The 23,677-nt window shown below is 33.6% G+C and overlaps 2 protein-coding genes across 2 annotated transcripts in view; one reads left to right on the top strand and one right to left on the bottom strand.

Annotated features, from left to right (window-relative positions):
* The window catches only part of LOC126722286 (ankyrin repeat-containing protein ITN1-like), a 135,946-nt gene extending 130,311 nt beyond the window's left edge, over positions 1-5,635 (top strand). The window contains exons 8-9 of the mRNA XM_050425444.1: positions 1,753-2,183; positions 4,920-5,635. Coding sequence (XP_050281401.1) covers positions 1,753-2,183; positions 4,920-5,528 — 1,040 coding nt within the window. The 3' untranslated portion in view covers positions 5,529-5,635. The remainder of the gene's footprint in view (positions 1-1,752; positions 2,184-4,919) is intronic.
* A 1,580-nt stretch (positions 5,636-7,215) lies between these two features.
* Positions 7,216-21,707, bottom strand: LOC126722288 (exocyst complex component EXO70A1-like). The gene is made up of 12 exons (XM_050425445.1): positions 21,386-21,707; positions 21,134-21,229; positions 17,192-17,397; positions 16,204-16,458; positions 11,975-12,113; positions 11,690-11,902; positions 10,676-10,881; positions 9,271-9,471; positions 9,078-9,177; positions 8,199-8,308; positions 7,972-8,118; positions 7,216-7,639 (listed from the first exon to the last, which is right to left on the bottom strand). Exons 1-12 carry the CDS (start codon positions 21,545-21,547, stop codon positions 7,522-7,524), a joined length of 1,953 nt encoding a protein of 650 aa, XP_050281402.1. The 5' UTR covers positions 21,548-21,707; the 3' UTR covers positions 7,216-7,521.
* Positions 21,708-23,677: the final 1,970 nt, after the last annotated feature.

Consider the following 23,677-nt stretch of genomic DNA (forward strand, 5'->3'; position numbering starts at 1 on the left):
TTGCTCAGGGTCAGTAGGTTGGTGTTGGGGTGGTGATTAGAGACCATGCTGGGAGGGTTATGGCAGCACTAAGCAAAATAGTCCACCAGCCACTGGGACCATTAGAGATAGAGGCCAACGCAATGGAGGAGGGAGTTACTTTTGCTTGGGATGTGGGTATAAGGGATGTGATTTTTGAAGGAGATTCAAAAATTGTCTCTGATGCTCTTATGGGGTTGGGCTCTCCACCGGAGGTTGAATCAAATATCTTAACTGGAGTATCTCAAAGGCTTCAAGGTTTTATGCCAAAGAAGTTTTAAATAGTGATAACTATGTAACTTGGATAAAGGAACATCCAACGCTGATTAAGTCGGCTTTAGCTTAAGATGTATTGAAATTATCTTCTTCTTAATAAGATTACAATCCTCCCATAAAAAAATAGTATAACTTTATTCCAAAAAGAAAAACTAAGAATAATATAACTAGTTTTTTTTTTTTTTTTTTTGGGCTTGGTTATTTTTTGATTATAAAATTGGTTTATGATGGGAAATTGGGAACAAACATATTTTCTTAAATAAGTATTTTTAAATTGTTTTTGTTTTTTAAAGTTACATTCCAGTCATAATTGAAAATTAAAATTTACTATTTCAACTTTCATATTTCTATCTGAATCTAATTTTACATTTGAAAAATTCACATTACATTCCCTCTGATTGGTTCTTTTAAATTTACATTTCCTTCCATTCTAGAAATATCAATTGGTTCTTTATTACATTCCCCTCCAATTTTTCAATTTTTTTATATTTTCACTTGCTTTCTGTCACTTAATGACAATAAAGAATACAAGTGGATAAAATTTATAGGTAATTTTGTTAAAGCTCACCTAAAAAATAATAATTTTAAGGGTCTGATTGATAGGAGGATTTTTGTTTTTGTTTTCAAAACAGTATAAAAACAATTTTCAAAAAATTGAACTTAAAACTAGTTTTCAGATAATAATTTTAATTTTTACGTGTTTGGATCCAACTTTTTATAATAATTTTCAAAATACTAAAAACAAAAAATAATTGTTTGGAAGACCATTTCTATTTTTGAAATTAAAAAAATATATATTTAGAAAAAGTAACATGTAAGAACTTGTAGATTATTATTATTATTTTGTGGGTAATGATAAGGGAATAGAGCTCATCTTTTTATTTATTTATTTATAATGATAAGTTTTAAATTTGAGGGGTAGGATTTTTTTTATTTTTTTATTTTTCTTTTTATATATATATCTTGAAAACACCCCCTTTAGCCATCTTCAAAGTCCTGTTTTAAACTAGGAAAATATGATACAGTTTTTTTAAAATTGTATTTAGAAATATATTAGTCAAACAATAAATTTAAGTGTGGGACTCACCATTTTATAGATTGCAAAACAAAAAACTATATTTAAATACTCTTACCAATCCGATCCTAACTTATTAGGTAATTTTGTTTTTTTATTGTAAGCACACATGCTTACTCACTTCTTTACACTATTAAACTAAGTCCATGGGATCCGAAATTGTTTTCTTTTTTACCAATTAAATGAAGGAGACAAGTAAATGAGACTTTAAGATATTAATCTCAAGCCCATCTTAAATAGAGTACGCTAATCTTTAAGGTAGCTTAGATAATTACAACTTTACAAGAAAAAGAGATTGTAAGGTTTTTTTTTTTTTTTTTTTTTTGGTTTAATAATTATATGTTCATCTAGTTAAATTGTCAATGTTTTGATTATTAACCAAGGTATCGAGCATCTATATGAAATGAAGTTGGCCCATTTCCTATCCCGTGAACTCCTCAGTCGCATGAAGGACCAGATAATGATTTCAAATGATCAACAAAGAACGACTGGTGGGGTTTATGACGCCATCCTCCGTGCAATCAAGGAAGGGATTTTTGAGTTTGTTTTTGATATTGTGAAAGCGGATCCACAACTTGTGTGGAGCCATGATGAAAAATCCACCAGCATTTTTTCGGTTGCAGTCCAAAATCGTCATGCCAAAATCTTTAGCCTTATCTATGGTCTTGATGTTAAAAGCGCTTTGGCAAGTGGTAGAGATTCCTCCAACAAAAATAACTTATTACATATGGCAGGGATGTTAGCACCTTCTACTTCAGTTAATGACATCCCAGGTGCAGCTTTGCAGATGCAAAGAGAACTACAATGGTTTAAGGTTCTCTCTCTCACTTTCAATTTCTCGGTCTTTAAATATTGGCTATACGTTCACTTAAACAACTATTAGTCTTTAATCAAGCAGTAACGGTAGGCTACAAAATGTTACTGTGACCCTATTGAATATTTTTTGTTGTTTGGTTGTAGTATTTTCGCTGGTACTGAAATTTTGCTAGAACATTTCTATATTTTTATGTAAATATTTTATAATAAGTTTTAATTCATTACTTTAAAATATTAATACAGAAAACTAAAATCAAAGTAAAAAAAAACACAATCAAAATAAGAGTACAACAACAAATAAATGATAAAACAATTAATAAAATCTATCAAATAAACTTATACACTCACATGCAAAATTACGAACACTTCAAACCTATGAAAGGACACTTGAAAATTGTTTTTGACCTACTTTTAAAAGGACAAAATTCAGCTACAAAATTGGCTACATCCTAAGGTTACAACCTTATTCAATAAAATAAACATTACTACATATTTGAAAATCTAAACGTTGAATTGCATGTTCTTTACACTCTTAATATACGTCAAATTTTGTGTCAATTAGATATTATTTACTATATGATTTATAAACTTATATTTTATGTATAATTTTAAACTACAAAACTTGTAATTAAAACAATTTATTGATGACATAACTATTGTTTAATTTTAAAAAAAAAATTTCAAGCAAGTTGGATATTGGAAGAATATGTAATTCAATAGTGGATTTGTCAAAATTTACCTCTAATAATAATAATAATATATATATATTGAGTAAAGTTGTACTCTTAGGTTACAACCAATTTTGTAGCTAAATTTTGTCTATTTTAAAATATTGGGGGTGATTTTTTAAGTTTTGAGGAATAGCGTGATCAATTTGAAGATTTCATGAGACATTTTTGTAATTCAATGGTCTTTAAGGGTTTTGTTTTGTTTTTTTTGGTGGTTGTAGGGGCATTTAAGTGATTTTAGAGGTTTTTGAAGGTTTTTTTTTTGGCCATTTGGAGGCTTCAAGAACATTTTGGTCATATTTTATAAGTTACTTTCATTATTTTGGATGTTTTTATTATTATTATTTGGTTATTTTGAAGATCTTAGAGGCATGTTAGTCATTTTATAGGTCTTATTCTAGAGGATGATTTCAGTGGGTACTTTTTTTTTTTCCCTCATGTATGTGGTTTTAAGAATATTTTGGTTATCTTGAAGGTTTTAGGGGGATTTTGAAGGCTTTGAGAGGGTAAACAAATAATTTTGGAAAATTTAGAGGAATTTTGTCATTTTGGAGATTTTAAGGGGATATTTAGATCATTTAAAGGTTTTAGGGAATTTTGATTATTTTGAAAATTAAAAGGGTATTTGGTGATTTTGAAAATTTTAGGCAATTGTCTAAGGCCCACAAGTAGAAAAAGCCCCCAAATTTTATTTTTTTACATATGAGATTATTAATTAACTCATATCTTACTAAGTCTTTAATTAATTGTCTGATAATATACTTATATTGGATCATGATCTCAAAAGCTTGAGTTTGAGCTTAAGCTCGGTTTGATTAATGAATCAAGCTAAACCAAGCCTAGCTTAAGCTTTTGGTATAAATAAAATTAGTAAGAGTCTATTGCTAATCCTTAAGCCAAGTTTGAATATTTTATAGTTGTTGCCAAGCTAAGCTTGAACATTCAACACTTCACAAAGCTCAGCTTGCGCCTTAATTTATAGCCCTACTTTCAAATAGTTGTACCAACTAATTAAAAAAAAAAAGTAGTACCAACTAGATACTAAAAAATAAAAAAACAAAAAAAAGGAGAAATTTTCTTACATTAAAAAATTTCAAGTAGGAGTCTTTTGCTAATCCTTAATTAGCAAGAATTACCTAATCCAACCTAAGTAATGATTTTAACCCCAAATTTTAAAGTTAGGCTTAATATAGGTTAAAATGCAAATTACGCCCTCTAAGTTTGACTGAAATAAATTTCAGTTCTCTAACTTCACTTTCATTTAATTAAGTCCTATTAGTTTTAAATTTATTTAATTCAAGCATTCCGTCCAATTTTGTTAAAAATTTTCCATTAAGGAATATTCTTCTCTCATGAAAATAATCTATAAAATTAATTAAAATATTTTATAGATTTTTTATGGAAGAAATTTTTTATCAAAAATTCTTTGCTATGTTCATTAATTAATTGCATACTTAAAAGTAATTTTTTAACGGAATTAGACAAAAGATCTTAATTGAATAAATTTGAAACGTAAAGGACTTAATTAAAGGAAAGTAAAGTTAAAGGCATGAAATGAATTTTAGTCAAACTTAGAAAGTGCAATTTGCATTTTATCCTTACTTTTAAGCTAAATTAAAAATTTATGCCCAAAGCAATCGAACTTTGAAGTCCAAATTTGAGTTTTACAATGATAAGTTCAACTGTATACAATTTTTTTTTTTCCCTTTTTAAGGGATGAATCATCATTTTTATCATTGCCGACAGAAGAAGGGAAGGAAGAGAGAGTGAGATGAAGGGAAGGGCTTCAAACTTAAAACCCGAAGAAAGTACAGAATAAAAGTATTGAGTACTACTAAAAATAAACCTTAAAGGTTTCGGCTTTATAGTGTGTGTATATGAATTATAGTTTATGATATTTAATTATGAAACTATTAAATATTAATGTTAATATTACTTTTCTTAAATTTCTAACTTCTTTAATGTTGCACTATTTTGGCTTCTAAGACTTTGTTTAACAAATGTAGGAGGTGGAGAGCATTGTCCCTCCCAAGGTTCATGCATATGTAGACAAAGATGGTTTGACTCCCCGAGAATTGTTTACAAAAAACCATAAGGACATGAGGAAAGACGGAGAGCAATGGATGAAGGACACAGCAACATCTTGTACTGTGGTGGGTGCTCTGATTGTTACCATTATGTTTGCTGCAGTATTTACCATTCCAGGTGGTAACGACCAAAATACAGGCTTCCCAATTTTCTTAAATAAAAAATTATTTATGGTCTTTATTGTATCCGATGCTCTCTCACTCTTTTCTTCCTCAACTTCAGTCTTGATGTTTTTGGGAATCCTCACATCTCGTTATGCGGAAGAGGATTTCCTTGAGTCCTTGCCTAGAAAGATGATAATAGGCCTTTCCACCCTTTTCTTCTCTATTGCGGCCATGATGATAGCCTTTTCTGCTACTCTTTTTCTTATGCTACATGAACAATCATGGATTTTCAAACCTGTCATTTGTTTGGCTAGTATTCCTATCACCCTCTTTGTATTGATGCAATTCCCTCTTCTTGTTGCCATGGCCATTTCAACTTACGGACCTAGCATCTTTAATAGGAAAATGAAGCGTTGGTTTTAACATATTCATTAATTGTGCTATATGATGTACTGGTGTCCTATAAATAATTGGCATATACCAAGCAAAGATGAAGTTTTTCTTTCTTTTTCTTTTTTTCTTGGAAGGTAACCGTTGAATGTTCAGCTCCAATTGCATACTTTTTTTATTTTTGGTTTTGGACATATAATAATTCCATTATATAAGTCGTGCACCTATGTTGCTATTCTTTAATATTTATTCTTTTAGTTACTCTGGGGAAGGATAGAATAATGCCTAATATTTCAATAGATTACCCCCTCAACATTAGGACTTTACCTAGGTTACAAGGTTATCAATGTCTATCATTTAATAACTATTTTATTTATTTATATAAAAGGAATCTTTGATATCATATGTTGCTTATAGTCGAATTTGATATGCTACTATTCTCAATTTTAAGAGGTATTTTCGATAATGAAATAGTTATAATGGGAACAGAAAATTTGAACCCTGGAAGTGCCAACCAATTAAGCTATAAGGCTCTTGGTATGTCATTTACTAATATAGTGGCTAAAAATTCACTTATTTATTTGCTTTGGTTCAATGAAGTTATTAAATTTAGTAATAAATCTTACACGAAATGAATTAAACTGCACCGATAAATAGTTAGCCACATATATCAATACCAAATTTAGAAGTAGTAAATATGAAAGCAATATAAGTAAGGCACAAAATTTGATAACAAATTGGAAAACTAAAGAACTTCTTTTGATGGAAATACCACTTCGAGGACAAAATCTTGTAGAATATTCACTATAGGAATAGCAGTTAAAATAATCTACTTACAAAATATTTGAATAGCTACTCTTCATTACAAACTCTGCGAATTCCCTGCTTGCCTTTTTATCGTAGCAACCCTAAAGCATTTACAATCTTGCTAAGCGAATCTTCTCCATGAACTCTTTATTTGCACAAACCAGAAACTCTAGCACTCCAAAGAATCTACTGAAAGATATTGTTGCAGAGAACCTCACCATAAAGGATTTTAGTTTACATCTTACAAGAGATAAGGAACTTGATTTTCTCTAAAAGCTCAATGTGTGGCTTCCTTTTATCTATAGAACAATTGTGCATAGTATAGATTAGGTACACAAAGTAAGGTAAAATACCTTGTTGGAAATTCTAGTCCAAATGGAAATAAAAAAACATGGTTTCCGCAATCTTACACAATATCGAGTTCCTTTATTATTTCGCATGACCAAAGATTCACTCATTTGAGTGAAGTATCTTTATCACTTGAGCAAAGATCTACTTTTACTAGAACAAAATTCTCTACAATACACTTCTTCAAAGTAGCTTTTATTTTAAGGCAATTTGTAACAAACTTTTACTTGAAATAAAAAACATCCTAATGACATGAATTAACCAATGTCATGGAGCTGACCAATATTGAAATCCAAACAATTTGGCTTCAATTGATTGTTAAATTCAGCTCTAGTAGAGGCAAATATTTTACAATTATTCCTGTATTTCATTTCATAATTTTTTCTAATATAACAATTTAATGTTTCAAAAAATTTAGCAAAATAAATCACATGCATTTGTTGGTCAAGATAAATTGGCCTTTTTCACAACTAAAACCGCCCATATATAACAACCTCTGGTAAATAACTAAATATATCTGGTAAAATATATACTTGGATCACCACCAAACCAAAGTACACAACCGTTTTGTGAAAGAATGAAGAGTCACACTCTTATTTAGTATTTTTCATGGCAAGTATTTTACACAGAAAATGCATACAGAATAATCTGCTTTCTTTTATTCTATTCACTAACATTTTTCCAATAATAGGAAAACACATACATGCGACCACCTATAACGCTGGGTAGAAGCATGGCACTGTAAAACGAACCTCTCAGGAACTGAACCACAACTCTCTACAAAAGGAGAGTGAAGTGTACCACCAAAGCCGAGGTTAATGGCCCGTAACATCTTCATTATCACAAACACAGAAGGAGAAAGAGATCAAATCTACCGCTTAGGTTCATTCAAGTTCTTTCCCTCAAAAAATTCACCCAACATTCGTTCAAGATCCTCTGCTCCGTACTTGATGTATTTTTGAGGGTTCTTGCCACTCTCAACTAGAGGCCTGTAAAACATCCAAAAGCAAGTGTAAACAAGAAAGTAATTACAGAGTAATGATGAATCATTAGACAGCCAATGAAAATACAATCTATCTGCATGTATTTTGCATAGCTTTGGGACAAGTACCCTAAGTCATTTGTAGCTCTTACATAAGCTTTTCTAGCATTTTAAATATGACCATTAAGTGTTTCATTTATCCATTATTGTTTGAAATTTTGTAAATAGACCTCATTATTGACTTTGTAATAAACACATCCTGAAAGAAACATCTTTTACACACACACATGCACAAACACATGCTTGTGTGTGTGTTACTTCAAGTATGAGAAAACGCACCCAAAACGTTTTACAAAGGATCTGTAGGCAGGCAACAACACTTCCGCAACTGCAAGCCTTAGAGACTCTCGCAACTCAGTGTCAGGAACTGTCCACTGAGATTGCTTTTGATGAAGTTCCTCAAATTGCATATTGAACGTCTTGAACCTGAGAAATCCCACCAGGTCAGAACATTTGTGACAAAAATTACTTGAAAAAATCCTATAAAGATTTAACTCATTATCGACCTGTCTTTCACCAATGCTCTAGAAACTCCACTACTATTTCCTCCATCACCACCTACTGAACTCCCACCCCCGGACGAGGTTAGGCCTTGGATAGTGAGGCACTGAAGAATCTGCAAAGGAAAAAAGCCCCTGCATTTAGCAATATGAAACCAAGTTCCTTTCCAGATCAATACTTTAAAGGGAAATAAGAGGCATTAAGCATAGTTAGGACAGGTTACATCGAGGGTGTTCTGATTTTCAACCATTAGGACAGCATAAGATGTCAAACTTCAAAGTAAGAACTCAAATTAATTATGACAAAAATACAACAAAATGAGGAATTTTTTAAACGCCTTTGGTGCATATGATGAAACTAAATCAAATGTATTCCAGTTAAGAAGGCATTTCTTTGAGTTTGCACTATTGTTTAAATAGAAGTAATATATTGTTTGCCTCATATAGAGTACAAGGCAACTCATCCCAGAGAAAAATGTATCAAAGATATCTGTGATACTATGCTCATATATATTATGATTTAAGATGGAATTGACAAAAATACACAGATCAATGAGTAGAACAGTGTGAGCTTTATTGTATGCGTACAGCCATGCTCATGTCTATCAAGTAAAGAAGAAGAGAAACTTTCATACATGTAAGGTTTAGAGTTTAGAGTCTTTAGACATTAAATTGATAGATGGCACTTAAGTGTAAAATGTTGGTCAAACGGGTTCAGACCAAAAAATTGTAACACACTGTCACACACACACACCCCAAATAAAGCCACATGTTTTTAAAGATAAGATGATAAAATTATCTTTCCAGAAACAGATCAATGCAACACCAGGCAACGTGACATATCAACAGAAGATTCAGATGTGGTTTCATTCAGTAGAACGTTACCTTTGCCCAAGCATTCCTTTTGTATTGATTTGCATGTTGCTGCACAATTCTCCTGTGTCTCTGCACCCAATCGTCGCCTAACAAATCCTTGGCTTCTGACCTGAAAACAGATATTAAAGAAGCACCAGTATTCACAGGCATGAAAATCATTCAAGATTTAAAAAAGAATTCTGATAATATGTACATGACATACCTGCGCACAGATCTGACCATATAATGAATATTATTCATGAGAAATAAATGGGTCAAAGCAGGATCTTTATACTGCTTAGATTTTCCATCCAAATTGGTTTGAAGAGCCTGCATTATTCTCATTGTTACAGAGGCCAACTGCGAACCTGTTTCATCTTTGTTATCAAATTCTAGGAAAAGCTGCTTCAAGGTTGATTGATAGCTGTAAAAATTTGGTGCATAATCTTAAGTCAATCATTTGATCGAGATTAGTAGTTAAATCAAAAAAATAAATAAACTGCTCAACTCTCCAAAGGCAAAAAATAAAAATAATAATAATAATAACCCAACATATAGGATTATGAAAAGATGAAATCTCATAAAAATATGTGATAATTTGACATATCTGAATTCTTTGTGGGCTAAAGTTCTAGGCCATGGGTCTTTAGTCTAATAGTATGTAAGCTCAGTAAATGAGCTTTCATTTAGCATTGTTTAGTTTCTCAAAGTTAAATAATTTTTTAATTAGAATCCTAATGTCATCTCTTTCTCTCTCTCTATTTTCTTTTCTTTCTTTTTCCCTACCCACCTATTCCCCCTTTAGTGTTACTTTTCACAGGCCTGGACTGCTTCCAGTTTCAGCCTTTTTCTTTCCCTCTTTGCAACCCCAAATCTCTCTCTCTCTCTCTCTCTCTCTTTTCTTCCCACCTATTCCCCCCTTTAATGTTTTTCACAGCCCTTCGACAGGCTCAATTTTCATCTCTCTTTCAACCCTAAATTAATCCCTTTTCTCCTACCAATTTGAAACCCTTAAGCTCCCTGCATTTTCACTACCCACTAGCCACCAAATAGCCCCTGATCATACTGTAGAACACTTTTTTACCCGTGTTTGAAACTATGAATTCTTCCTATATAAAAATGGTCGCCTGTAAATACCCACCCCAAAAAAAAAAAAAAAAAAAAAAAAAGAATTGTTGCTTGTAATTCAAGAGTTTTCCTTTCCACATATTTCTCAAAAACTACCAAAATTGCCCTTCAAGTCTCCTTTCTAGGATCTTCTAAAAGTATTCCTCACAAGGCTTTCTATTGAATTGTTATGTCAGTAAGAGAGAAGCTCTCAACCTTATTTTAAGGCAGTAGCACCTCCCAACATATTAGAACATGAAGCAAAGTCTGAGACAGCTAAAAAATTAAAAGTAAAAGAACAAATGTAAACAGATAAAAATAGAAAATAAAGATATAAACAATGAAAGATACTAATATAAAGATACATTTTTATTTTTCATAGGTGGATACATGTGAAATCATTACGGCTTTAATGGCTCAATCATCAACAACTAGAACAAAGTAGAATGTATGAAACTAGATTTTACCCTGCCACAAAGAATGGGATTATAGGAATAGGAAGAACAGTTAGCTGAACTTACTCAAACAGAAACTTCACATAGTTAATGACATAGCTTGTCAAAGGATGGACAGTTCCATCCAAGACAGCAGTTTTAGTTGCATCCTTTTCAACAGCTTCTTCAAAATCTCCAAAGGTCTCCTGAGCTGTCTGAGCGAGCCGTTTTGTCAAACCAAATGCGGAATCTCTTATTTCACTGCAAGCCTTACCTTTGAAAATCATTTCAATCTGCAAATAAATTCAGTTACCTAAGTTAATAAACTGATTTGTAGCACTATTGAAATATGACTGCATACAAAGGGCAACTGCTAATTAAGCATAAGAATCTGTTATACCTTGAAATCATTTACAAGTGAAATAAAAGGTAGATATTATGTACAAATGAAGAGATAAAATGATTTCATTGAGTATAATCACATACCCTGAATTAGGGTAATGTAGAAACTATACCATTCTATATAGGACCGAAACAAAAGGGAAGCTTGTGGGATGATTTCAAAATTAAAGAATATTTGAATTGGTATCTTTAAAAGATTAATAGGTAATGCCAAAGAATAAAAGGCTATCTGCAAAATTTATCTTCTTCTCCTACCCCTCAAAAATTGTAAATTTCTTTCTTCAGTTAAAAGAAAGGCATTTTGAATTTTTTGGGAATAATTTATATAATCAAAGAAAAGCAGCAGTCTAAAGAACCTAGTAAATACATCACATTTTAAGCAAAATTTATCCACCTCATATTGAATAACCTAGTAAATACAAGAAATTTCTTTAAAGAGGGATTCTTTGAAAACTATGAATGGATTACAATCAAAATGAGAGGGATTGTATGAATTATACAATAGAATGGATACCACTAGCTCCAAGGATCCTAGACTTTTCAAACAACAATCTCAAAAACAAAATTTTCATCTCCATCCAAAATAAAATGAAATAATTATGAATTGTCCCACCTAGCCTTGTCATCTACCCTAGTTCCAATGAGTCATAAGCAGCAATCTTAGTGCAGGTTTCTATGGATTAGTAATATCAACTATACCTCTGAGTGAAGCTCCCGCATTATCTCATACATGTCCAAAAGTACAAATAACTTCTCTGGTGACCTTTTGCTCTTGGCAATTGCATCCCCAAAACTAAGTAGCACTGAAACGCTGCTTGCAGTGACCTCACCAAAACACTGATCCCTGAGAGAATCAAAGCCTTCAAATATTTGATCACAAACTATCCGCTCTCCAGCATAAAGCAGTTTGACCTGTTCATGCATAACCATATATTCAGAACATGAAAACTGCCAAATTTGTTCAAATTCCAGACAAGTACTTACAGCAATACGCATGAAATGAATCCAATTCCCGATTTTAGCCTCCAAAACCTCCCATTGCATCTTCTGAACATCCTCTTTGCTAAGTTTTTCAACTCCCAATTTTCGGAGGCTTTCTTCTAGAACTGAAGAACGAGTATCCCTAAACAAAACAAAAGAGTACTTGTTGAACATCTTGATACTTAAACTTAAAAACGAAATGTGTGTGTGTGTGTATAAAATAACAACAAAACCTTAAGTCTCAAAATTCTGGAGTCCACTAGGGATCTTCAAAAGACTTATCTGGGTTGAACACATGTATTCATCTCCATCATTCTATGCTATCCAAAATCATATTTCTTTATCGCTTCCTTAACTAACATATCCTTATATTATTACTTTCTCCAATGATATGTGTACATCCAATTCTATGCCATATATATTAGAACGCATACGTCATATTGGATTAGATCAATGAGGGAAAATAACAATGCGTATATGTCGATTATCTACACATCATCTCTGTGAATAATCCAAATCCCTTAGAAGAGAATTGTAAATATTAGGTACAGCAGTTCACTAGCAAGCTTTGATATTAATGATATAATTACAATGCCAATGAAGGACCAAGCAAACAACATGGGAATTGCAAATTGGATCAGTTTTAATAATCCTAATATATACACAACCTTCTACTGCAAAACAAACTTAGATTTCCCAATATGAACTTAGCTAAGCATGGTCTACAATTCTCAAATTGTTATCACGGAGTCCTAGTAGTTTATTCCCCTTTTCTGGATTACATATTATTTTATTAGATACTCTAAATTCAGAGTCCTAGTAATCCTGAAGAATCCTATTAGGTAGTTTCTCAAATAAGGTTAATGGAATTTAGAGTAAGAAGATGATTTCCTTGCTCTATCTTCTCTACTCTTTGTTCTACTTCTTTTTTTATAATTCTTATGAAATCTCTATATATATATTTTTTTAAAGATAAACATAAGTCATGCTTCCATAAAAGAATGAATCCATAACCTCACACTCCATCCTTTGTTTATGGGAGAAGACATGTCAACATTCGATGCAGAACAAAGAGATTGGAGCACAGAATTCTTAAAGGGAGTTGCAGGAAAAACAAATAGAACAGGGGAAAAAAAAGATAGAGATAAAGATAAACCTAGGAATCAGCACTTGTGAATCTGTCCTGACACCTCCTTTATGTCTTGCCTAAGTCATTTTGTTTCTATTTTGGTGTTTTGTACGCTCTTATGTTTTATTCTGTTAGGTGCAATTTAATGAATTTCAGGTATGCATAATGGCTATTATGTGGGTATCGTTATGCTCTGCATGGCCTTTAGTAGTTTAAAGCTTAGACTAGTAGTTAACTTTCAAATTTTCTTTAGTTTATAAACCATATATCCTAGTCTGATCAATGATGGGTAAGAAATCAACTTTTCAGAAAACATTGCAAAGAATTTCCACCAGTTTTTTTTTTTTTAATTACTGAGTGTGATTGGTTTTTTCCAAAATCTGATTGCTAAAATAAAATAGATGTGATTTTTAGGTCTTTATATCATCATCCTCCTTTCCTTCAAAATTCCTTGCCAAACAAATCTGATTTGGTGGCTGCACCAAATTAACCCAGAACACTTTTTGTTTATTTATTATTATTTTTTTTTTGGATTAAGAAAAACCAAGAGAAATCAGTCAGATGGATTTGTCACCCTATGCCAAAGCAACTGAGAGCTCTTCCACAGGTGGAATTTGAAATTAGGGAAATTACACTTTAACAACGTAAACTATACCTCATGTTACACTTTGCAACCTAAACTTTTCGAATGCATGTTTTGCACCCTAAACTATAACTCCTGTTATACTTTGCACCCTGTCATTAAGTTTGCTGTTAACGTAGATGAAAATTCAAAATTTAGGATGCAAAGTGTAATAAGGAGTATAGTTTAGGGTGGTAAAATGTAATTTATCTTTTGTTTTTAAAACATTGAGAAGATGGGCAATTAGGTCTTTTCACGTGGTGTCATATTTTTCCATCCAAGTTAACAGTAAAGTGAGTAAACTTAATATCGGGGTGCAGAGTGTAACAAGAGTCATGGTTTAGGATGCAAAAAGTGCATTTGAAAAGTTTAGGGTACAAAGTGTATCATGAGGTATACTTTAGGATGGTAAAGTGTAATTTCCTCTCTGAAATTTGATGGGTCAACCATCACAGAGCATCCTGCTCTCAGATAGTCACATATTAGATATATGACAGAATTGTAATAAGATGGACATTAATTTTGAAGTGCCATAGGGGAGTTTGGTATTCAAAGTACAAGGTGGTCTGCACCTAATATTGCCAAAATGTTTTGCATTGCATTGGCTTGTGGAACCAAAGTACAATACCTTTTTCCTTATCTTACCCATTTTTAAGATAAAAGGCTCCATTTTATAAAAAAAAAAATAATGAAATTATTCCACATCTAAAAGCATCTGTATCTCTGCACTCAAAACTAAGTAGCAATGATCCAGGGAAAAAAAAAGTTGCAAACTTCAGCTGCACCATTACCACCTAAATACTGATGACAGGTGACAGCAGACAGCCTAGAGTTGTAAAGATATAAACAGAGAGGGTTTTCTTTTTTTTGGATAGGCAAAAGAACTTTTTAATTAGAAGAAGAGAAGCACACAAATTGTTCCTATGGTACACAGGTCATGTACCAACGAAAACAAAACATTAAGTAAAAGAACACAAATCTAAAAATTCCCAAAAAGAGGGGATATAAGGACCTCTCAATGCAGTCATCCAATCAAACAGAGTAAGCAAGAAAAACCATTTCAGTTCAATGATGGAATGTTCCTCCCCATTGAAAGTTCTAAGATTATGTTCTCGCGAAATAGTCCACATGATGCATTGTGGAATTGCTCCCCAAATAACTGCTGCCCAACACCTGCCACCCACCCCTCTATTCCAACAAACTAGTAGATCCACCACTTGCTTAGGCATCACTCAAGAAATCCCAAAGAGGCTAAACACAAACGTCCACAAATTATATGCATAAGAGCAGAAAAGGAGCAAGTGACCCACTGATTCCCAAATGTTCTTGCACATGCAACATCTGTTGACAATATAAATATTCCTTCTCAAATTATCCAAAGTGAGAATCTTTCCCCTAGGCTGTCCAAGTAAAATAAGCCACTCCAGAAGGAACTTTCACCTCCAAATACTTTTCCAAGGGAAGGTATGACTTCCTCCAGTCATTAGGGCTCTATAATAAGATTTTAACTTCTAAAGATCCATTATTTGCAGGCTTTTACACCATTTTATCAACCCCATTCCAATCAATATTAGTGGAATACAATAAAGCAAAGAAAGATTGTAAACTCTCCAACTTCCAATCTTGGATAGAATGAGTAAAATGAATATCCCAATGAATAAACCCATTCTTTCCACCCAAAACATCAGCTACAAATGCATCCTTCCTCTAAGCAATCCTATACAATATGGGGAAAGACACTCGAAGAGGAACGTCACTGCACCACTTCATCCCAGAAATGAATACGGGAGCCAGTTACCACCTCAAACTGTACACTGACAAGCTTCTTCTTTTTTTTTGGGGGGGGAAGATGTAAGGAGATATCCTTGAAAGGTAGAAATGATAATGTGGCTTCTTACATTCCTTGAAACTTTGCCAATTCCAATCCCATCATAAATCCCATTCCCCAAAGATTCCATAATTCTTAGCGCCATTGTTCTATTCTAAGGCAGTTTCCTCTCCCCATATTGAGTCCACCAACTGCCCTGAAAGCCACCAGTTGATGTTGGTGATGGGCTGTTGGTCGGTGTTGTTTGCTCTGCCCATCACCTTAATAGGTTCAATTTGGTTGACTAAAACTCTGATTTAAACTGACTACTTACAACCTTAGACCTATATCAAATATTGTTGAATGTTGCAACACATAATTGAGATTTCAACCTTTATTGTATTTGGGCATGGAAGGGACAACGGTTTTTTGTGTTAAAATCATCGCTCTCAATTCTTATATTCTGACTTACGACTCAAGTACATGAAATGTGTCATACAGTAGCAAAAATTTTATAAAGATGATTATTTAACAATAAAAACATAGGCTGCCTATGAAACCTAACCATCAAGAAAGACTTGAATGATAAATCTCTTCTCAAAAATATAAAATGACTAGATGACTACACAACAAGTAGCACATTATACCTGGGGACCAATGATAGAGCTTTTTACCTGTAAATTTTGAGTAACTGCTGTTGGTGACCAGCTTGAACCATTTGCTGAGCTAAATCATGCAGCAATGGCAGAATCCGTGGTGGTATAAGAGTTGGAGGAGTGTAAACAGCATTTTCTGAGATACTCTTTTGCTCAGAATGGTTATTGGAAGGATTCCTGCCACTAGATTCACCATTGGGCCCAGGAGATCCAGAAGATGGCCGCAGTGAATTTGGAAGGCAGTCAAAAAGACGGTCAGGCTCCACAGGCTTGCTGAAATTTTCACACCCAAAATAAAAGAAATAAATAAGTACTTTAATTGGAGCTTCAAGCAAAGCCAATTTAATTTTGATAAGGTAATTTGTCATAACCAAGTATCTTACACAAAGATCAATATCAATATGAAAGCAAATATGACATCTCAAAAAGGTAAATCATCTTTCAATCAAGAACTTATGTAGAAGAATTCGATTCTTTTAATGCAAACTAATTAATTAGAAACTCAGAATATAACACCCAAGAAAGTTCAAAGCACATGGGGAGCAGGATAAGTCAGTAACTAGATAAACAATTAATAATTTGGCTAGACAATATAAACTCGAATTTAACTGTAGCTTACTGACCTTCCAATAAATATTTTTATGCATAAAACAAATGCCAAAACTTTTTTTTGACATCATTAAAGAAAAAATAAATATATTAACAAAACCTATTCCATTTATGCAAACAAATCCTAGAAACGATCATGAAACTGCCCTACAGATCACTAATGTCAGCCTCAAGAGGAAGCTCGAGCAATCAATTGAATGGTTCAGCTTCCTTTCTATCTAAAAAAAAAAAAATCCAACAAAAATAAATGTCACTGAAAGGAAGAACCGGAGATGCTAAATTCCCCAAAAGTAACATTAAGGCATTGGTTGTTTATAGAAGCAAAAGAATTGGCAGTACCCAGGCAGAAGAACCAGAGGCACAATGCATGAGCATCAATGAGCAAGAAAATACAAACCTGTAAGACAATAATCGCTGCTTGAACTCGTCTTCTAGCTTTGAAATAGCTTTAGTGAGTAGATTATTTGAATTGTTGATCACTGCATCGCAACTTCTAAAGCTTTTTTTGCTGCTAAAAAATTGGATATTGCCTTTTAGCTGATCAATAGCTCCTAGATAACTCTCCAAGTCCTCATGTGGCCCTCTAAGTATTTTCGTCTCTGCCTGTTTATTTAAATGATAAGAATATCAACAACTATAAACTAGAAATAATACATCATAAGGAAACATAGAGTGATAGATCAATTAAATAATGCCTATGCCTCAAACATTATGAAGTAAGAAACTAAAATCAAAATTGACATTCACCCATTTTCCAATGAGCATAACTAAGTTCTTTAAAAACGAAATTTTGTACCAATGCAATAAATTCATTTCATTGCAAGGGCCTTGAGGACCATATAATTGTATCAACTTCATAAATGTGACATAACCTAGACATCCCCATCATATAAAAAAGTTTACATAAAGAATTAGTAAAATATTAATGGAAAGGCAACATCAGCACGACAATGGGATGAAAATGTGGTCACCTTTTTATTGCAGAAAGAATAGAGATGAAAATTTGTGAGAAAGAGTGCCCAAAATCACTGGAATAAGGAAAGCTTGTTTGCAAAGTGTAAAATTAGCTCATAGTGCTTGCTTGTCACTCACTGATAGTGCTTATCCATCAATATTTCTAGTTTATTATTTTATTTACTTTTCATATATAAATAGTGTTATAATAATATTATTGATTATTTTAATCAATTTACTTTTTTATTAATTTTATTCCCTTGTATATATATATATATATATATACACACACACACACACATTCTATTTACACATTGAGCACAAGAAAAGGTGGAAGATTTCAGTAGGTTGCCTGCTAGCGTAAAACCTAGTCATTCTATTATGAACGGATCCACACAAAATTTGGGACTTTAGCTTTTGTTGTTGTTGTACATAAATAGAATAATTATATTTTTTATATAAGTATTTGTTAAACTTATTCTATACACAACTATATAAAAAGTAGCAGGATTCTTCCAGAAGAGAGCCACCCTTTTTTTTTTTTTGATAAGTAATGTAAGAATAATATATTATTAATAATAGAAAAAGTGCCAAACCGAGTACATTGGGGATGTACTATGGGGGCACAAATCAAGAAACAAAAGTACAATGGTCAAGAAAAATAGGAAAGGAAGAACAAGAAAAATGAGAAAAGACCACACTCCATTCATAGAGAGTGTGCAAGAAAAAAGACTTAATCTCTAACAAAGAACGTTCACAACCCTCAAAACTTCTAGCATTCCTTTCACGCCAAATGCACCAAATCAAACAATGAGGCACCAATTTCCAAACATCAATGTGACGATGTCGCGCAAACTTTCCTTACCAAGCCTCAAACAACTCAAGAATAGTATGAGGCATAACCCATTGAATACCAAACAAGCAGAAAACCAAAGACCACAACTCCCAAGCTATGGAGCAATGAAGTAGAAGATGATCCACCGACTCCCCACAACTCTTACACAATAGCATCAGTCAAGCACTATCACACGTCTTTTACGAAGGTTGTCTGTTGTTAAAATCTTACCTAAGGAAGCAGACCAAGAAAAGAAAGCCACCCTTGGAGGAACCTTCGAGTGCCATATCATTCTCCAAGGGAAGGAAACAAGATTAGGAGGATAAAAGGAGCTATAATATCCTCTAACCTCAAAACCTCTATTCCTTGCAGGCTTCCAACAAACTTTATCTAGGCCAAACCCCGCACTGTCGAAGAATAGACCAGCCCCATAAACCAATCAAAGGCTTCTTCTTCCCAATCTTGTGGTGGATGACGAAATTGCACATTCCAGTGAAATCTCCTAGCAGACCAACTCATAACTTCAGCCACCGAGGAATCTTTTGACCACTTAGACAATAAAGCTCCGGAAAAGCCTCTTGGAAAGTACAATCCCCGTGCCACACATGCTTCAAAAATTTCACTGTGCTACCATCCCCCATATCAAATACAAGGAGTTTAGAGAAGTTCAAACAGCCACTTCTAATGTATCTCCATAGGCTGACCCCATAAGGACTTGTCACATTTTTTGTACACCAACCACCCCAAATATTCCCATATTTTGCCTCAATAACCCTCCTCCATAAAGCATCAGTCTCCATGCCATACCTCCACAACCATTTTCCTAGCAGGGCAGAATTAAAGCTTCCCAACCGTCTTATACCCAACCCGCCAACCTGCAAAGGCTTACAGACCTTGGCCCAATTAACTAAATGCATTTTAGGTTCACCACCAATCCCATTCCACAGAAAATCTCTCTTTAATTTCTCCATACGCTTTGCCACCTTACCCGGTAAAGGAAGAAGGGAAAGAAAGTATGTAGGTAAAGACGAGAGTGAGCTTTTAATGAGTGTCACCTTACCCCCTTTAGATAAATACATTCTCTTCCAACCTGCTAATCTCCTCTCCATTCTCTCTAGGATAGGATTCCAAATAGATAAATGCTTAAAATTTGCACCTAATGGAAGGCCCAAATATTTCAAGGGCAGAGAAGACTGCCCACACCCCAACAGAACAACCAAAGCCTCCAAATTGTGCACCCCACCAACAGGTACCAACTCAGATTTTCCCAAATTAATACGAAGCCCTAATACCTCCTCAAATCTAGCAAGAATCGCCCTCAAATTAGCAATCTGAGAAAGATCAGCATCACAAAAGATCAGCATGTCATTTGCAAATAAAAGATGAGACACCATCACTGATGGACCAGCTGTACTACCCACAGAAAAGCCTGAGAACTGCCCAGCAGAGGCAGCCACATCCAACATACGACTTAATGCCTCCATCACAATATCAAACAACAATGGAGATAATGGATTCCTTTGCCGAAGCCCCCTAGAGCTTCCAAAGAAATCAGACAGGCTACCATTGATCAGAATGGAAAACTTTACAGTTGAAATGCAATACCTTATCCATTTCCTCCATTTCTCTAAGAAACGACAACGCTGAAGCATATACATTAAAAAATCCCAACTCACATGATCATACGCCTTCTCCACATCCAATTTACACAACACACCTGGAACTCCTGACTTCAACCTACTATCAATACATTCAGAAGCAATCAATACGGAATCCAAAATATGTTTGACCTCCACAGCCACATGAATCACCCCTTCTGACCCATGCTATGGTGAACAGAGTTGCTGCAAAATGGAATATAACCCTCACACACAAAGATGGTCTGTGCCAAGATCCTTGTAGCTAAACTAGTTGACACTTCCTGATATTTCTAATGGAGACATCAACAGTTTGAATCCCCCTCCCAACTATTAATGTATCAAAAAAAAAAAAAACACAAAGATGGTCTGCAAAGACCAATCCTCCGATAGTAATACTTGCTAAGCCTTGGGAAACATTCTATGGTATGACCTACATCAATTGGAAAACAACAACCAGATAGAAGCAAACTTTCTCCAAACTAATCTGATACAACCTTAGAATCTTATACTAAGCCTCACTGTATTCAGTTCAGCATAAAACTCATCAACTAAGGATAAAGTTCAACTAAAAATAAAGATAATGCCGAAGCTTGACCTAAGTAGAAGAATTCTACAGCAACTGAATTCCTATTGTCAAAATGTAGCCTTTCACAACATTTTCATAATGTGAAAATGTTAGTTGGGCAACAACAATGACTGAATCAAACATGCTCCATTTCCAACCACGAGGGTGTGGACTAAAACGAAGTTGGTTTTTTCTTATTGGTGAGCACTACCCAACTAAAACTGAACTTCAAGTAATACTTATACGAAACCACAAATTACATTCAGATTCAATTCTTCGTTGATCTAACAAAAAAGCTGGAAAATGAACCAAACAGGAAAAACGAAATCTGGGAAACGGACCAACCTGACGAGAAAGATCGAATTTAGCAAGAATAACCTCAGCAGCCTTCAAAGTCCTATCAATATTCTCATGAGCTTTCCTAATAGAATGTGTCCTTATCTGTAAAAAAAACAACCAAACAAGATCTCAGATATTTGGTTTTTTTCACTAGTTTTGACAACAAACTAAAAGGGTAGTCAAAAAACATGGCTTTCACTAGTTTTGACAGTGTTAGATTTTGTTTGGTGGGATCTAAAAAAAAAGGGGGAAAGTTACCTGAGTGGGACGCATGGCGGTTTCAAGGGCGGAGAGGCGGTGGTCAAAGGAGCCGAGAATGGTGACGACGTTGTCAGTGATGGTCTGGCTTTTTTGCAGTGCCTCTCTCATCATCGCTGCTCTTTCGCTCATTGAATCTGAGCCCACTACTGCTACCCCCATCTTCTTCTTCTTCTTCTTCTTCTTCTTCTTCTTCTTCTTTCCTCAGCTGTGTTTTTTTTTTTCTCAGCTCTCTTCCTTTCTAGAGAGAGAGAGGGGAAGAGAGAGAAAGAGTTTTTGATATTTTAGAGTTAAAAAAATAGGGTGGGTGAGAGAAGAAAATAAAAAATGAGAAAAGTAAAGTGACAGTTATGAATGAGAATGAATATATAAATATTGAGCAGACATCACTCAATGTCCTCTTTCCTTTGACGAGGTGTAGAGTAAGTTTGAGTCTTTGAGTTGGTCTTGTCTTCTTTTATGTGTTTTATGTGTGTGTGTTTGTTTGTTGTTTGGGTCTCTGTTAAAATTTTCTTCTCTCATGAGGTCAGTTCTACCCTGCAGTAACTGTGGGATTTTTATTTATTTTTTTATTTTTTCTGATAATTGGGGGAGGGAGGATTTGTACTTTGTAGTTTGTATATGTCTTTATGCAAATATTACGGGCAGTTAAGTGTCAACTAATTAAATTACAAGATTTTCGATAAATATGAAATTAAACGATACTTCAACAACAATATGAGTGAGGTGTTTATCAATAAATTTAAGAATATAATTTTTTTCTTTTTATTTTTTGGGTAAAATATTATTTTGATTTCTCAATTTTACTAAATATATTTTTTATTCTTAACTTTGTAAAGAGTTTTTTTAATAATTTAGAAACAAAAAAGTGAATGAAAAAAAAAAACATTTTTAATAGTTTAGAAATGAAAAAAAAATATATATATATATATATATATTAAAGTTGAACGATAGAAAGTGAAACATTTTTAATAGTTTATAGATGAAAGACGAATTTTTTAATAGTTTAGAAACAAAAAACAAACTTTTTAAAAATTTATTGATGAAAAAAAAAAGTTTTGGTAAAGTTAGAGACCAAAATAATATTTTTATTTTTATTTTAATGGGGTAATTACACACCCTTCTCTTGAAGTTTTTATAAAATAATATTTCACCCCAAACTTGAAGGGAAATACCACTTTCCATAAAACCCTCTTCCTCCCAAAATATCCACTACAAGCTCTCCATGAGCTTGTCCATGAGTACATGAACCTTAACCCCTTCTCCTCTAACATATCCAAAAATAAAAAAACAGAAAACCAATATCCCTTTGAGTTTACTCGAAGTGAAACACTTAGGGTCTTCATATTACGCCCTTACTCACGCTTTATCATTTTCTATCATGGATAATGGAAGGACCGAGTTTGGATCATTGACCTAAAGGATGAACATGCTCAAGCCCAAAAAGCCCAAAACAATAAATTTGTAGAGAGTGAGTTGGAAAATTAGGCTAGAATGAGTTAGGTGGCAAACTAAGTGGATTCAAGTGACAAGAACAGAAAGATAAATGGATTTCAACTAAAGCAAGTCGTTCTCGAAGCGGTCCGAGGAGATAAATTCTTGTATCTTTATCTTAAGTATGATTACAAATTTATTTCCTGATTGCTATAGTGTTTCTCTTTTCATTTTTTTCTCCCCCTCTTTCATGGAGGGTCTCTTACATTATATAGTCCCCTTTAAACGATCTTGGTCCTCCACTTATTGATCATTTAAGCTACTACTTGAGTGCTTGTCTTATCGAACACCCCCTTAAGCCCTTTGTGAGTTGGGGTAGCCAAGACAACACTATTCAGGGGTCCTTTTCACATTAATGCAGCTAGAAAGTTAGCTACAAATTATTTAATGCGGTGGCAGTAGCCTTTCCCTCGATGTTTCTGGGCTTCCATTCCTCTTATACGTTTATAATGCACGTCACTGCTAGTGGAATTTCCTAGAAGATCACTTTGAATTATAGGTTATACACTTGACCTATGCTTGGCTTATCCGAGGAGACAATCCTCCTTGGACCACCTTTCCCAACCTTTTCACTTGCACGTTACTTATGGGACTCTGAGCTTAACGCCCTTACTACTGCTTATTCGTCCTTGGACACATCAACGTCCTCGGCCAAAGCCTAAGGCTCAATATACAATCCTGGACTCTTATCTTTACAGATAAATATATTGTTTTCATTCCTAAAGTTTGTATGAAATTTATTTTTTGTCCCTAAACTTAAAATTTATTTTTCATCCCTAAATTATTGAAAGTGTAACA

This window comes from Quercus robur, chromosome 4, assembly GCF_932294415.1.
Source record: "Quercus robur chromosome 4, dhQueRobu3.1, whole genome shotgun sequence".
Lineage (NCBI taxonomy): Eukaryota > Viridiplantae > Streptophyta > Magnoliopsida > Fagales > Fagaceae > Quercus > Quercus robur.